This window comes from Nelumbo nucifera, chromosome 7 (genome assembly GCF_055504915.1).
Source record: "Nelumbo nucifera cultivar China Antique chromosome 7, China Antique-T2T, whole genome shotgun sequence".
Classification (NCBI taxonomy): domain Eukaryota; kingdom Viridiplantae; phylum Streptophyta; class Magnoliopsida; order Proteales; family Nelumbonaceae; genus Nelumbo; species Nelumbo nucifera.
The window spans coordinates 34940651-34958265 of NC_142655.1; the positions used below are offsets into that span (position 1 = coordinate 34940651).

The 17615-nt window shown below is 36.6% G+C and overlaps 1 protein-coding gene across 1 annotated transcript; it reads left to right on the plus strand.

Annotated features, from left to right (window-relative positions):
* The first annotated feature begins 1181 nt into the window (after window positions 1-1181).
* LOC148790356 (uncharacterized) lies at window positions 1182-2663 on the plus strand. Its single transcript, XM_088892268.1, has 3 exons — window positions 1182-1499; window positions 1578-1674; window positions 1825-2663. Exons 1-3 carry the CDS (start codon window positions 1182-1184, stop codon window positions 2661-2663), a joined length of 1254 nt encoding a protein of 417 aa, XP_088748394.1.
* Window positions 2664-17615: the final 14952 nt, after the last annotated feature.

Sequence of the window (17615 nt, forward strand, 5' to 3'; positions counted from 1 at the left end):
TTTTTCCTGCTTTAGATGTTGATGTTAATTTTGAATTAAAATCTAGACCGATACATCTCTTGCCCATTTTTCATGGTCTTGCAGGTAAGGATCCTCACAAGAACTTGAAGGAGATGTATGTGGTATGCACGAGTATGAAACCCATGGGGGTGACTGAAGAACAAATCAAACTAAGAGCCTTTCCATTTTCTCTGAAGGATTCGGCTAAGGATTGGCTCTATTATCTACCCTCCAGGAGTGTTACCACATGGAATGAGATGAAGAGGCTATTCTTAGAGAAATACTTCCTAGCTTCAAGGGCAGCCAACATCAGAAAAGAAATTTGCGGTATAAGGCAATGCAAGGGTGAGTCCCTACATGAATACTGGGAATGCTTTAAGAAGTTATGCGCAATCTGTCCCCATCATCAAATCAGCGAGCAGCTACTTATTCAGTATTTTTATGAGGGACTTCAACCTACTGAAAGAAGCATGATCGATGCTACTAGTGGAGAGGCTTTAGTAGATAAAACTCCCGAGGCCACGAGAAATCTGATTCAGTATTTTTATGAGGGACTTCAACCTACTGAAAGAAGCATGATCGATGCTACTAGTGGAGAGGCTTTAGTAGATAAAACTCCCGAGGCCACGAGAAATCTGATTGTAAATACGGCGGCCAATTCTCAACAGTTCGGCTATAGGCTCAACCCTCCATCAAAGCATGCTAATGAGGTAAATATTTCATCCCTTGAACAACAAATTGCGAGTCTAACTTCTCTTGTTCGTCAAATGGCTACAGCTAATATGCAAATGGTGAAGGCTTGTGGGATTTGTTTGGTAGTAGGGCATCCAACTGATATGTGCCCAACTCTTCAAGAGGAACCCGTTGAGCAAGTAAATGCGGTAGGTGGTTTTCTAGGGCAACCGCAAAGGAAATATGATCCCTATTCAAACACGTATAATCCGGGATGGACGGATCATCCCAATCTCAGCTATGGGAATCCACAGAACTACTCAAGTTTCCCACAATATCATCCAACTTTCCAGCAATATCAACCGCACCTCCCTAGACAACAGCCAACCCAAAATTCTGATTCAGGTATGTCTTTAGAGGATATTGTGAAATCTCTTGCCACTAACACTTTGCAATTTCAGCAGGAGACGAGGGCCAGTATCCAACGTTTGGACAATTAGATGGGCCAGATGGCGACCGCAATTAATCAGTTAGAGGCACAGAGTTTAGGGAAATTACCCTCTCAAACAGTTGTGAATCCAAAAGAAAATGTAAGTGCAATTGTTATGAGAAGTGGTAAAGAGGATGAGACTCCAGCAAGGGCAGCCCTCGCATTGTCGAATCAAGGAAAGAAGAAAGACATCATTCCCGATGACAATGAAGTACCTAAGCGTAAGTTTCCTCCTCTTTCTGATTATAAACTAGTACCTCCTTTTCCAAATGCTTTAATAGGAACTAGGAAAGATGAGCAGTTCATAGAATTTTATGAAACTTTCCGTAGATGCGAGGTAAACATTCCACTCTTAGATGCTATTAAACAAGTACCTCATTATGCTAAATTTCTGAAATAATTGTGTACACACAAGAGGAGACAAAAACTAAAAGGATGCGAAAAGGTGAGAGTAGGGGAGAATGTTTCTACAGTTATTCAAAGAAAACTCCCTACAAAGTACAAGGATCCAGGTATGTTCACTATCCCCTGCATTGATAGGTAACACTAGAATTGAGAAGGCCATGTTAGACTTAGGAGCTTCTATTAATGTCATGCCATATTCTATATATCTTCTTTGAAACTTGGACCTTTAAATAAAACTGGTGTTGTGATTCAATTAGCTGATAGATCTAATGCCTACCCTAAGGGTGTAGTTGAGGATGTTCTTGTGAAAGTAAATGATTTGGTTTTTCCTGCTGATTTTTATGTGCTTGATATGGATAATAGTGATCAAACCACTCCTATTCTGCTAGGAAGACCATTCTTAAAAACATCCAAGACTAAGATAGATGTTTATAGTTGCACGCTCACCATGGAATTTGATGGTCAGATTGTTAAGTTTAATATTTATGATGCCATGAAATATCCTACTGATGACAATCTTATTTGTTCTGTTGATGCGATTGATTCTTTGGCACAGGAAGTCTTTGAACTCGAAGGAAATAATGGATTAGAAGTCTCCATTAGTAAACATCTTGAGAAAGAGGAGCTAATGCTGAATGCTAATTTGCAGGAAACGGTTGCAGCATCGGATGATTCTCCAGAGTTACAACAGTTAGGTAATGCTCCTTATAGTATGTTGTCGATTTCTGACAGGAAGCCTTTACCCTCTGTTTTGCAGGCCCCCATTCCAGAATTGAAGCCTCTCCCTAGTCACCTCAAGTACGTATTCCTTGGAGACAGAGAGACATTACCGGTGATCATCTCTAGTAGTCTTAGCACACCACAAGAAGAGAAGCTTGTGCAGGTTCTCAAGGAGCATAAGATGGTTATCGGTTGGACAATTGCGGATATCAAAGGAATCAGCCCGTCTACATGCATGCATCACATCTTACTTGAAGAGCAAGCAAAACCTTCTTGTCAACCACAAAGAAGGCTGAACCCACCCATGATGGATGGAAGGGTAAAGCACCGAAGGTTGCAACCACAAGAGTTAGAGGATCTAGTTTATGATGATTAAAAACAGGGAAGTTTGTTTTTTCTTTTTCTTCTTGTTTTTGCATTTATAGTTTAATTATTTCCACCTTTTCTTTGCATTTTACCTTACATTGGAGAAAATGTAAGTTTTAAGTGTGGGGGAGGGGATTTAGGTTAGAATTTAGGTTGCGATTTAAAATTTGATTTAGGTTGTGTTTTTCTGCATAAGCTTTGAAAAAAAAAAACTCAACTCTTTTGGAATCAATTGAAACAGTATTCTGGGACAACTCTTGTGAACTTAGTAAAGAAATATGATTAGGGAATACAGGATTCACCTAAAGCCATCCCTTTTTTTTTATTTTTTTGAGTTAGTCCTAAATCCAGGTTTAAGTAAATAGGGTACATATTTTACCAAGCAATTCAATTGGTAGGACGGAGCATAAAATACACCTACCAACCAAGCAATTCAATAGTAGGATGGAGCATAAAATGCACCTACTAGCCAACAATTCGAACAGTAGGATGGAGCATAAAATGCACCTACTAGCCAACAATTCGAATAGTAGGATGGAGCATAAAATGCACCTACTGACCAAATAATCCTAAAAGTGAGATGGAGCATAAAATGCACTCACTTCCACCAAAAAGAGAGAGAGAGAGGAGATAAAAAAATGTTTTTCCTAGTTTACTACCTGGTTTGTAGTAGAAAAAATTGGATTGGTTGATGGATGAGTCGTGTATAACTTGGTCGTATTGATTTAATGGTTTGCAATAGTTAAACTAGAATATTTATGGAAAAAGATGAAGGAAGATTGAGTTTAAAATTTGGTAGAATAGTTTGCTTAGTTTGCTTAAGTTTTGTCTTGCCCGAGGACGGACAAGGTCTAAGTGTGGGGGGATTTGATGAGAACGAAAAAATATCATATTTTTCTCCCTTAATATTTAGCCTTTTATGTTTATTTTATGTCCAAATGCACTCATTATTCTTATATTTTGGTTTAGGGCACGAAATGAGGCGTTAGGTGAGAAACAAGGCTAATCGGGTCATTTAACACAGTTTCGGCGCCATGTGGTAGATAGAGCATAACTCTCTCATCCGCACTCCAATTGAGAGGATTGGAGATGTGTTGGAAAGATACGGGAAAGCTCTACAACTTTCTTGTTTTGAGTTTTGATAGACTATGACTGCATCGAGGACAAAATTGGGCTCAAATTTTATGCAACTGCATTGGTGACGTGTTGAAGACATTCCTTAGCCTTGAAGCTTTCATCCGCGAATTCACCACTCTCCCACTCACACAAGAACTTTGTTTTATTTTATTTTTGAGTCTTTTCTTGATAAGTCAGACTTGGAGATTGATTACTTAGAGAAATTTTAGGAGATTTTGTAGGCTTTTTTTGGGGAAAGTAAAGAGAAAGAAAATAAAGAAAATAAAAAAAAGTAACCAGAAAAAGAGGGTCGAACCACTCTTCTCTTCTCTTCTCTTCTCCTCTCCTCTCTTCTTCATTCTCTGATTTTCTTGGAGTTTTCACCATGACCATGCGTGGCTAAACTCTTGTACTTGGTCGAAGGAAGTAGAAGCCTCAGAATCCACCAAACTGTGAGATCTAATTTGATTTTTATTGTTTGGTTCATGCTTTGGATATCGAATGTTCTTCTATGTTTATGTCTATAATTATTTCATTTGATTGCTAGGAAGGCCTACTAGCTTATTATTTGTTATAATATATTGTTAGATTAGATATCAAATCCGTAATTGTTTGATCCCTCTAATCTACGAAGCAAATAGGGTTTAATGATTTGTTGTGTCAGAAATTGTTAGATCTTAGGAAGAACACTCGACTGAATTAAATGCAACCGCTTGTGCTTGTGTTGTTTAGCTTCATCGATATCTAATGCTTAATGCTATTGCTGGATTAAATCTTTAACGCTTGTTTAGGGGTTGTTCAGTAGTAAGGGTTAAGAGGATTGCTTGTTTTCCGATTAACTGATATTAGGAAGATGTAGGAAAATAATTCATACGATGAATATTCAAAGTCTGAATTGATTTATCTTAGCATCGATAACCAGTAGTGAAATTCTGATGATGGATGTTATCCTAAACCAAGATTCGTTCTTTTGGTTAATTTCAGCATTCTAAATTGTCTTGCTTCCCATTTAAATTTTGTTCTCTTTAATTCTGATTTTCTTTCTTTTAAATCTGGTTTTCGTTACATACACCCCCCCCCATCCATCTTTGATTCACATAGCACATAATTCAAGTTAGATACTCTCTATGGGAACGATCCTTACTCGCACTACTACATTTTATTTTTACGAGTATAGGTTTATTTTTTGGTGCCTACGACAGCACGCCAGAAACCAACCACCGGAATGTAGAATCTAATGAACAGCCTACAACTTGAAAGAGAAAAATGATACCTAGAAAGATCTTGCGTTGGTTTCCCCTAAAACCAAGATTGTAGATACTTTTCATGTCTTGCAAGACTGCTTTCTTCATGAGATGGCATGAGGAGGGTCGAACTAAGGATGGACTCTTGAGGCATCCTACAAAATCCTTAGCTTAGAAAGAATTTGATTCTCAATATCCTAATTTTGCCTTCGACCCTCGTAATGTTCGTCTAGGGTTAGCTTTTGATGGCTTTAACCCATTCAAGACTATGAGCATTACTCATAGCTTTTCATACTCGCATTGCTTGTTCCTTGTCTAAGAAGTCCTAGTAATAAGATGGATGTATACATGCAGCCTTTGATAGAAGAATTGGTAGAGTTGTGGAAAGTTGGAATTGAGGCTTTTGATGCTTTCACAAAAGAAATCTATCGAGTGTGTGCAACTATGATATGGACTATAAATGACTTTCTTGCATATGCCAACTTGTCTAGATGGAGTACTAAAGGAAAATATGCATGCTCCTCTTGTGGTTTTGAAATTGCCTCTTTATGGCTAAATCATAGCAAAAAATATTGTTACACGTGCCATCATCGATGATTAGAGAAAAACCACAAGTTTAGATACGATAGCAAGGCTTTTGATGGAACTAAAGAATTGAGAAGTGCACCTAAGCCTCCTTTTGGTATTATAGTGTTAAGGAAATTGGAAAACTTTGGATCCTCTACTGGAGATGTAAATGCAGATGGACCACAACCATGGAAGAAGAAAAGCATTTTGTTTACATTGCCTTATTAGGAACATCATCTATTGTGCCACAATCTTAATGTCATGCATATAGAAAAAAAATGTTTGTGATAATATTCTTGGCACATTGTTGAATCAAGAGAAGAAAACAAATGATAACTACAAAGCACGGCGTGACCTAAAGATATGGGCATAAGAAGTGTACTTCATTTAAAGACGTGTCCTGGTAGTAGTACCAAATTCTTGCCTAGAGCTTGTTACAAAATGACTTCAAAAGAGGAAGATTTTTTGAAGGTTTTTAAGAATGTAAGAACTCCAAATTAATATTCTTATAATATCTCACGTTGTGTGCAACTCAAACAATGCAAGATCATAAGCCTTAAAAGTTATGATTGTCATGTTTTGATGCAAGAGTTTCTTCCTATAGCCATAAGGGGGATTTTGCCTGATAAAGTGAGTTCAGTTATAATTGATTTATATCGCTTTTTTAAGGAAATTTGTTCTAAGGTTCTAAATTTACATGATCTTGAGCAACTTGAATCTCGGGTTGCTATCACACTTTGCCAAATGGAGAAGATTTTCCCTCCATTTTTTTTTTATTGTTATGGTACATTTGGTAATTCATTTAGCTTCTAAGGCTAAAGTTGGTGGTCCAATATATTACCAGTGGATGCATCTTATTGAGAGGTATAGCTTAATTCTTCTTATAGTTCTAGTTATACCTTATAATGTTTAAAAGATTGAATTATTTATAATCATTTTCAAATTGTGTACATATAGGTACCTTCTAGCACTTAAATCCTTTGTGCATAATAGAGCACATCCAAAGGGTTCAATCGCAGAAGGGTATTTGGCAAATGAGTGCTTGAACTTTTGTTCACAATACTTATTGGGAATTAAGACTAGGTTTAACAACTTAGACGAAATGATGAACCCAATTGTTATTTAGAAACAGAGATATCTCTCTTACATACTCCTAGAAGACCACTAAGTCAAAAGGGGCGACATGTTGTCCTTAACAAGAAAACAATGATACAAGCACACCAATATGTGCTTTTGACGCAATTACCCCATTTTGAGAGCAAGTATAATTCACAATTTTTTTTCTTTCTTGTTGTTTCCTAGTGGTATAGATAATCTTTGGACTTACTTCTTTTGATGGTATTTTAAATGTAAACAACATGGCTCGATTATTAAGAGACAAACTTGTGGACATCGCCTATCACAATATGAAATTGAGAAAATTCAAAGTCAATCTTTCATGAGTGGTTTCGTGAGAGGATAACCATAATTTTAGAAGATGTGTTTTCCTACTTAGTTATTACACTTTAGGTATATACATTAATAATTTATAAAATATACTAGGTTGCACGGATAGATGAACAAGGGAATGAACAAGTTACTGACGAAATTAGATGGTTAGTTCGTGGTCCAACTGAAGTGGCAAGAAGATACTTTGGCTATCATTAATGGTTTCAGGTTTCACACAAAACAATGTGAGAGGTTCTTGAAAAGCCAAAACAGTAGGGTTGTTGTGACTGTTAAGACTATGAGTTATGCTAATGCATGGGACAAGTGGCCTATTGAGGGTGAAATCAATTACTATGGTGCATTGACAGACATTATTCAATTGTATTATTCTAGTAGATATAAGCTTGTGCTATTTAGATGTGATTGGCTTGATATCAATAGAGGTTGCAAAAAGATAGTTTTGGGTTTACACTTGTGAATTTCAATCACTTAAAACACACGGGTAATGATATCATTGATGATCCTTTTTTGTTGGCATCACAAGTGAAAAAGGTGTTTTATGTTGAAGATGATAGTCACAAGGATTGGTTTGTGGTCATGCTTGCTAAAGTTAGGGATATGTATGATATGAGTGATAAGTTATGCTTGCTAAATCAACCAGTTGAACAAGTTGCAGAAGACACATTTGATGGAAGTTGATGATAATGATGATGATGATGATGATGATGAACTATGCATCGCACCAAATGCAGAAAATGAATTAAATTCAGGCAATGAGACAGAGGATGATGGTGAAGAGAATTTCTTTTAATTATGTCACATTCTATTAAATGTTTTCACTACCATGATTTGGGATTCCTTGTACTTGCCTTCACTATCAAAGTGTTTTGGTTTATAATTAGCACTTGTAGTTGTTGTTTGACGATACTCATACTTCTCGAATTGCAATTTGGTGTTTGATTGTTTCTACTAGGTTTAGAGTTAAATCAATTTTTTTTTCTTCTTTTGATTTTTAAAGCATGTATGGTTAATTTGTATCACACTTACAGTTCATATTTTGTTATCTTCTTTCTTAGGTCAGTTCTGCTTTTATATCATTACCTTATCTTATATTTTGAAAAAAAAAATGAATGATGGGAAGTTGTTATAAGCCCTTGAAAACATATTCTAGGAGGGGGAAAATACATACACAGGTTTTGGTATCGTTGATTAAGGAGATTATGAGTTGTAGCATTTAGGTTGGTCAATGACATTGCTTATGCATTTGCAAGGGAAATGATGGAAAGACATGCTCTTGTTTGGGAGGTCCTTGGTCTTGGGTGTCAGCCATTAGCCATTCTTGTAACACAATCTAATGACTCAGTGGCAATAATGTGGGGATTGACCATTCTTGATCTGTATAAGTTTACTTATCTTTTATTTCAAACCAAATAAACACTAATCATAAGTTATCCTTCTCAATTACACCTTACAGGTTAATATGGGGAAACACGAGAGATTGAATATTGTCTCATTAAGTTCCCATGGAAGAGATGAAACTCAACCACAAGGGGGTAAGTCCAATAATGAGGGGCAAACTACCTAGGCTAAGCCTAACAATGAGGGCCAAACTACCAAGGGTAGTGCACCAATGGATGCATACTCAAAAATGCAACCAACTGAAGGTATTTAATAATTTTGTATACGTTAGTTTGAATAAAAACCCTTAGTTTTTTTATTGAGTTGTTATAACCCATATACAATTTATACATCTTACATGTTTTCAGCTCAATACAAGCCTCGAGGTCCTACATGTATGTTAGAGGTGTGGGATATGCCAGTAAAGGAGAAGATTGTTGTTCAACTAGATGAAATGGGCCGACCAATTGGTGATGAGGGAAAAACACTTACCAATTTCATAGGTACAGAAAATTTCTCTCTCTCTCTCTCTCTAAAAAAAGTGATTACAGTAAATTGTTAAAGGAGAATCAGTTGTCTTGCATGGTTCACTAATATTAGACCCTGGACAGCTTATCATTAAGGAGCTTTTGATAACAATTGAAAAAGATGTATTTGAAATAGAACCAAGTAGGTACTAATGCATGATCATAGTGTTTTTTTTTTAAAGTAGACACAAGATAAGGTGGAATAAATGTCATCAATTTGTTCTTTTCCTTCCTGAGTGTTTGTTCCAGTTTTGCTTTTACCCTCCATCTAGCAATAAAGTGAGAAAATGCCTAGTCCTTTGTTTGTTGCCCCTCTAGTACCTTTATCAATATGGGTTTTACACTTAAAATATGAGAGTACTAATCTAAGCATTCCCTGAAAATTCCTTTCAAATTTGTTAGCTTAGACAAGAATTCCTTGTCTCTACTGCTTGGAACTCTCATCGGCACAATAGGCATTCTTTTTTAGGCCACAACTATACTTATCTGACCACCACATCTTGGGGGGTTGGCCTGTGGCATAGCATTCTTTAGGAGTGACAAGGGTTTAACTACCCCAAGCCAATGTTTTATTGAAAACAGGATCACACCAAGCTGGGTTAAATTGGAACATGATGTCAATCCTGCTGTATAATTACAATGATACCCATCAGCTACAACCAAGTTTCCACCAAATCAGGACATCAGTGCTTAGGTAATTCATTTAAGGAGTTACCATCTACAATTGGATTCATACCGGAGAACTCCTCCACTCTTGGGTAGTATTTTATGATACCCCAAAAGAAAAGAAAAAAACACGGGGAGTTTAAATAATTTTCCTAAATAATAAGATAATAAAAATAACAATTCCTTTCTCAATCTTCTCTATAACTGATTGGAAACTCTTAGATTAATTATAGAGTTGTGAATTATTGGATTAGTTGTAGCCATGGATGAAAATAGATTGTGAGCTATGGTAAGTCTTAATGAAATAGAATGTGAGATTAATTCCAACAAATCCAACAAATTTGCACATTTCTTCAGCCCACTCAAACTCCAACAAATCCATCAACAGTAGACCAATCCCTGTTACTATGAGCCCAGCCATTGAAGATTCCACACCACTATCCCCTAACCAACAAACTTTGGGGTTTTGAAATTTTCTATTGATAAGATTTTAACACATGGAAACATAGAAGAAAGGGAAACAAAATGTGTGGATGGAGATAAAGGTGTTAGGATTAGTAATCTCGACTGTAGCTTGTTATTTGTAATTACTGTGCTTGAGTCTCTAATCAAAGTATTTATATAAAGTATTAATCTATGTTTTAAACTTTAATTAATCTATATATGCTTTTTCTTCCTTCCACATTGAAACTAAGCAAAATAGTTGATCACACTAATCTAGGGTATTCCCATTATTTATAGTACAAAATCTATAGATTACTCATGTGCCCTGAGTTAATTTCATTCATATCATGTGTTTGGGAGTTTAACAATTGCTCTGAGTTAACTTATCATACACGTATTTGAGAGATTTGCATCCATATATAGTCTCAATTGGATGAAAAAAACTAAAGGATTCTACATGGTTAAGATTGATATGTATCACATATGTAAGTAGAGATCTTCACAGAGATGTTTGAGGTTGGACCTAAATGACTATCACCTACAAGTGAATAGCCAGATAGTTTGATCTCTAATTGTTTGAGGAGAGGAAACATTAGGTACTTAAGTATTTAAATTTGATAGATTTGCAAATACACATGCTGCAAAATATGAATGTTCTGAAACTATGTTTGGAGTCTGTGTGGAGTGTGCTTGTGTTAAAATTTTCCAAATTTTCATGCCTTGAGTTCATCCTTTTTGCTGAAAGGCCTCATAATAGAAATTGAGTAAATTTTAGGGCTAGTTGTTCTTGTGGTAGTCCACTAAGGCCCTAAAATAGGGGCCCATGCAGAGTACACAGAAACGCTTGCGAAGAATAAGTATAAGGGTTAGGGATTTAAATAATTATTGATTTTGTCACTCTTGACTTTCATGTTAGAATAGAGATGAGTTCAGAGACTGATATGCATGATATTGTCAGAAATGAATTTAGAGACCTTTAAGCCCTATCATTGACATAAAAAACTAAGAAGGCATTAGAGATAGCACTTACCACTAGAGACCACCCTTGGAATTGTTATTTATTTGTAGAGGGCAAATAGGAACACTGAAATTGGGTTAAATTTGCTTAGTTTTAGTCAAATACTAACATTTTATGAGATCTTGCTAGCAAGCAATGGAACTAAAACCCTACCTCCTTGCTTCCTTGCTAGCTAGAGGACAATTTATATTCAAAAACTCCCTCCTCTATTATCATTATTTTAATTTGAAATAAAGGTGAGGCCCATTTTGTCCTAAATCAATCACCTTATTCTACATATGGCATCTGTTAGCAATAGTAAGAAAACCATCAATATGTAGGCAGTAGAAAAAGAAAAGGCATATGGAGATACTGTTAAAATTGGATACTTGGTAGAAACTTGTGAATAGAATGGTGGGAAAAACTTGTTCCCATGCATTTGGCTTTGGACCAAAAGACCCTGAGATTATTCATTGGTCGTTATTATATTTTACTAGTAGTATTATATTTAACAGCTAGTTAACGATAGGTATTAGATTAACACATTTTGAAAGTTCAGATACTGAATTATCGCATTTTAAACTTCGGGGACCAAAGTGGCACTAAGCCCAAAATACAGGGTACTAATCAAGAATTTTCCCTAAAAATAATAATAATAATAACTTAAAATGATTGAATTTTTAAAATCTCTAAGCTTGATTGACTCATAATAATCCTTTCTTATCAATGGATATGATTGGTTATTCATTATAATCATACACTATTTAACCTTGATTTTTAATAATAATGATTTAAACAATTATTTTTTATGATATTATAATGGAATGTATAACTTTGTTACCATTTAATGTCAAGTTATATAATATGGTAGTGTATATTAATTATATAATATGGTAGTGTATATTATAATGGAATATAAAATAAGGACATTTAGAATTATTAATAATTCATTATTACTTAATAAGAATGAAAATTAGTTTAAAACACAATATATGTTTCATTGTTGCTTAATTGTTTGACCAAAAATGTTGCTTAATTGAGTAATTTACATTTTATAAATATTATCTATTTAGCTTTGTTCATTTTCATTACTTATTGATTCTTATATACATTCTCATATGTTAGATTGAAGACAAATTATTAAAGCATTTAAGTTGTTTAATGGAAAAGTGGGGTGATAACTTTTATAACCAAGAAGGCAATAACCATGAGTGTTTAGGTTCAAATCCTCAAAATATTTTTGGATTTATTTATAAGGCAAGTTTGGTTCCATGGCCAGTTTTGAAGGGATGGGAGATCCATCATATGGATGGCCGAGCCCTGTAGGAAGGTTGGGCGAAATTTCAAAAATTTCTTTACTCCCATCCGGGAATCCTATTCCCAATTTAGAAAACTACATTTTCAAGGTTCGTTCTTGTAACCAAACCGGACCAAATCTGAAACCAAAATTAGAGAGGGATATACCTGATATGGAATCTACGCAAAAATGCTCCTCCCAACATAGGTGTTCACGCCCAAAGAGTGTACCAAATCCTCCCTCCACTGAAGATGACACAGCTTAGGATGAGGCAGGATTAACAGGTAGTTCTTCACCAAGAACTAGTGATTCTTCAGCAATAATCGAATGGGACAGTGAGCACAACTTCTAAATTATTTCTTCTAGCAAGAAACAATATCAAGATCGAATCTTGATCAAATCCAAGAAACTGGAGATCAAACAGGGTAGGGCGGCAAGAGCATAAAGAAAAAGAGCTGAAGGCAAGATCATTCTAATTAAGTTGTCTTCTCTCTGTATTGAATGAGTGTGAATTGAAGGTTCGCCCTGCTCTCTTATTTATAGCCTTAAAGAGACAATTTCCTAATCTCATTAGGAGTTTCTTGATCCAAATCTTTATTTGGATCTGGACTCTTTAAGTGATAAGGATAATCATTTATCTTATTTGCAGATAAAGATCAACCTTCCTAATCAAATTAGGAGTTCCTTGATCCAAATATGTATTTGGATTTAGATTCTTTAAGTGGATAAGGATAATCCCTTATCTTATCTGTTGATCCAAATCCCAGATCCGTCCCTATTTAATTAATCTAATTAACTTAGTTCGAAATGGACTTTTAGGCCCATTAAACTTTCAGGCTCACTTCCACTTTAATGCTGGCTAGCTTGGCTCTCTTTGTATAGCGTGGAACCCTGTCATTGATCTACACATCAGCAACATAGGTTCAGCCTAGCCTTTGTTACAAGGCCTGGCCGAATTCACTACTAAATACAGTGAACCCTGAGTCCATCACTATGGCTCTTAATGGGCCCAACATTTACACTAAATGGTCATTGGGTCCAACCATCTTATGAAGGCCCAAGTACTATGGGTAGATGCAAGATTAGTCCATCAGGTATAACCCTCAATGGTCTTACACTTAACCTCTTAGCCCATAATGATCAAACACTGCCCGACAAGAGAGGACCTCTCCCTTGGCCGCAAGGTGCAGTGCTGCACTCTTTACTCACATGGATCCCGAGAATTAAAACCTTTTACAAACATTTTGAAACCATAATATATATATATATATATATATATATATATATATTGCAAAAACAAATTTCAACGGGTGAAATCAACTACCGACAGTTTAGATGTCCATCGGAGAGAGTGCATCCCTGATCATTCACTTTGTCCGACAAAGGGGATGATACTGTCACTATGATCACCCACTCAGATGAATTCTTGGACTGTCCCAACATACCCATGCTTTGACCCCCTCTAAGGATCTCATTGATTGGCATATCAAAGACAGCCCAATCCGACACCTAGTGCAGTATCATAATCGAGTTTAGGGGTCAAGTGTAATATTCCAGTTTTGCACATCTATCTCCAAGGTCCAAGGCAATACTGGAATTTTGGTCCAATTCAGGGTTTCAAGAAAACCCACACTGCATGTACCTCAGGTCTCATCCTGACAGTTGAGACAAGCCACCCCAACCAACTTGGTAGTACATCAGTGTCAGCCTTGGCAGGATAAATCTCCCCAAATCTATCCAACGACTATGAAGATTTGAAACTAACACGAGTCTCATATATGTCCAGTTTAAGGGTATTACACAGAAACACACCATAATAACACGAATCAAATATGTATTTTATTCATTTACAATAAATGTCATAATGTACATCATGTTGATTGGAGCTAAGGGCAAACACTGTCTAACAAGTTCCACCCAAGCCAACCAAGGCCGGTTCTTTGGGTTGGTTTGGGTAAGGTATACCCCTAGACTCTAGAACTGACCTGGATGGCGGTTAGTTGCAAGAATTTGGAACTAGATCCCCTACTTGGTAACAAGTAGGGTAGGGTTTGTTCAAGGTTAGTTCCAATCGGTCCCTGGTAGAACCGACTCATTTTCTCACCCCTCGTTAGGCCTGTAAACAGTATTCAAAAATTTGAATTTGAATACGTGATTCGGCATAATCAAATCAGATTTGAATAGTTCGAATCGGATATTCAAATGAAATTGAATATATATTTTTTATCAATTAATTAATCAGATCGAATTCAAATATACATTGATTCAATCCGATATATAGCCGAACTAATTATATATATATAATTACATATATACTATATAAACAATAATTACTTTAATTGACAAGGGTATAGAGGTAAAATCAATTAGAGTTAGACTCCAACCCAACTCGACCCTTGATTGAATCATTCCATTTGAAAATTTTGAAAACCCTACCTCTCTACCCTCTCATCTTTCTCTTTGAAAATTTCCAAAATCCTAGTCCCTAACCCTTCACCACTACTGAGCTCAAGCAAACACCACCACTAGTGCCAATGGTCCAACACCGGTCACCACCTCACCAGACATCATTGTTGCATTGCTTTGCTCTTCAATAAATAGTCGTTCACTAGTTCGCTAGTCATTATAGGCCTACAATTGACAATCAACAATTGAAAGTCGTTTACCAATCGTTACAAGCCTACAGTGCAATCTATTTATAGGCCTACTTGAGTTGACAATCATTCGCCAGTTCAATAGTTTGCTACCGCCCAACCCAAGCAAAACAACCACCACTCTAGAACTAGCACATTTTGACATCGGGATGTTTTTTGGACGATAGATCCAGGTTTTTAATATAAAACTTTGATGCAAAGAGGGGATCCTTTCCACTTCCCCTTTCCCAAGTAATCTGAAACTCAAAAACTAATTCAACAGTCATATGTCTCTCTTCTTTTTCTCTAAGTAAGTTAGAACGATCTATTTTGGGATTTTGTTTCATAAGAAGCTTGAAAATGCTTCCATCCTCAACAATCGGTCAAATTCGAATTGAACCGAATATTCGACTTAATAATTGAAATCAAATTCAAGCCTGAAGTTTAGATATCTATTGGATTTCGAATTGAATTCGAATATCATGAATCATAACATTTGAATCTAACTTAATTCGATTTGAATCACCTCACCAGTTCAAACGTGTGGCCATACTTGAGTACGGCATAGGTCCATTAGAATTTTATGGCAAGTTTAAAGGTAGGCGATCTGAAATGGAAGATGTTGGTCCATTCTCAGGCTACGTTTGAAATCAGTGTAAAATGTATCGGTGTAAATGTACATTGAACCGTGAAAGTGGCCCTTGCTTTTTGAAAAAAAAATGATGGGTGAAGAGTGCAAAGTTTTACATTGATAAAATCGATGTAGTATTTACATTGATAATTGATGTAAAACATTACGTTTGATAGGTTTTACATTGATTATTGACGTAAAACTCCACTCCATCTAATCATATACAAAATTGAACCGAAGTAGAGTTTTACATTGATCATGATTGCACTCTCCTTTCAAATGCAGACAAAATCAAACCGATGTAAACTTTTACATCATTCTTGATTTACACCAATTCCAAACAAAGCCTCAATGTTCTTCTTTAGTGGTTAATAATGCACATAATCAATAGGAGAAAAAATGTGGCACCACGAACAATGCTCGAAGGGGAGTTCGGCTTCAGTCAAGGCACCGTTTGCGCATTCAAAGGATGCGTGGCGCGTCCTCTAAATCGTGTGAAGGGCTGAAGCATGCGGGGATGCTTCACCCCATTAGTGAGACTCGCCCTTAGTTTAAGGTAAGAAAAACGAACATTTTGTTCCTCTCCTTTCCTCTCCCCTCGCAGATGAGACATCTTTGCCATTGAGGAACTTAAGCATGTTGAACCTGTCATTGTATTGTGATGAAAAGCGGTTTTTCGGAGATAGGTGGTAGTTGATGGAGACAACCACGGCAGGGATCTCCTGTGTGAACCGATGGTAGATAGGATCATATAGGAATGAATTAAGGTGGAGTGTTGCAAACCTTCCACCGTGAAAGAAGAGTATAACCGGTAGGCTAACGTCGGCCGCGGGTTCCGTTGGAGTGTAGAGGTAGAACCAAAGGTCTTGGGCATGATCAATTGTTATATCAACACTCGTCAGACCATTACGTGATTTTTTGTTGGGAGAAATCTTGATATCAAAGAAGTTAAGGAGAGTGCGGTTGATGGTAATGTTAGGACGACAAGCGACGTCCACAAGAATGGACGTGGCAGATTAATAGATCCTAGGTATCAAGGATGGCAGAGATCCTTCTTAGCAGAATTGAGCGATGAGTTTAATGAGACCGAAGGATGAGGACATAGCAAAAGCGACAAAGAAAACATTGGAGTTGGAAGGTTGCCTGAAGAGAGTAGAGATGGAAAATCGAGCATGGCAGAGAACCGCCAAAGAAAAAGAGGCCATGGTTATAACCCTCACCAACATGCTTCAATAGGTAAAGGGAGAATGTCTGCTACTTTTCCTTTGGAACTGGAGATGCAGAGTCTTGTTGCGATTTCTCTTACGCATTCAACAATAGAGGAGGTGCAGCAGGAGGGTACAGAGATGAGAAGACAGGATAAGCCATTTTCCAAGACTAAAGAGGAAGAACAAACGAAAAAGATGACTTGCAAAGCCTGTAATTCTTGAGGGTCGTGTGTTCTTTTCCTTCCTTGCAGGCATCTCTGTTCGTGCGTGCAAGTCTTGCAAAGTCTTCCTCGATTACTGCCCTGTTTGTAAATCTCTAAAGAAGGCAAGCTGAGTTCGACTTTAGGAGAGATGCCTCGTTTGCAATAGGACAAGAGAGGAGAAGAGAGGAGGGGAGAGGAAACTAATGGCGAGTCTTGTTTGCGACAGGAGAGGGAGGAGAGATGTCTCGTCTGCGATAGAAGGAGAGGAAACTAATGGTGAGTCTCAGGGCCTGTTCGTTTCCTCTTAACTCTTATCTCTTAAGAGGAATCTTTTAACTTTAAGAGAAAAATGGTTGTTTGTTTCCTCTTATCTCTTATCTCTTAAAGTATAATCATACAATTTCTTGTTTTTCAATAATACCCCCAAAAAAACAAACAAAAACTCTCATATTTAGAGTTAAGAGGAAAGAAAAATTCACCAATACCGATATACCTCTTAATGTAATTATTATACTTTCAGATGTCAGACGAAACTCTCACTAACCAGACGAAGCATCCTCGCAAGCTTCAACCTTTTATACGATTCAGTGCGCGAATGGTGAC

What these genes read in the sequence shown, in the direction of transcription:
- LOC148790356 (XM_088892268.1), top strand. Translation starts at nt 1,182, where the DNA reads ATGGCGACCGCAATTAATCAGTTAGAGGCACAGAGTTTAGGGAAATTA. An exon ending in AAACTTTCCGTAGATGCGAG is followed by an intron (nt 1,500 to 1,577) that starts GTAAACATTCCA and finishes TGTACACACAAG; the next exon opens with AGGAGACAAAAACTAAAAGG. An exon ending in TACAAAGTACAAGGATCCAG is followed by an intron (nt 1,675 to 1,824) that starts GTATGTTCACTA and finishes TGATTCAATTAG; the next exon opens with CTGATAGATCTAATGCCTAC.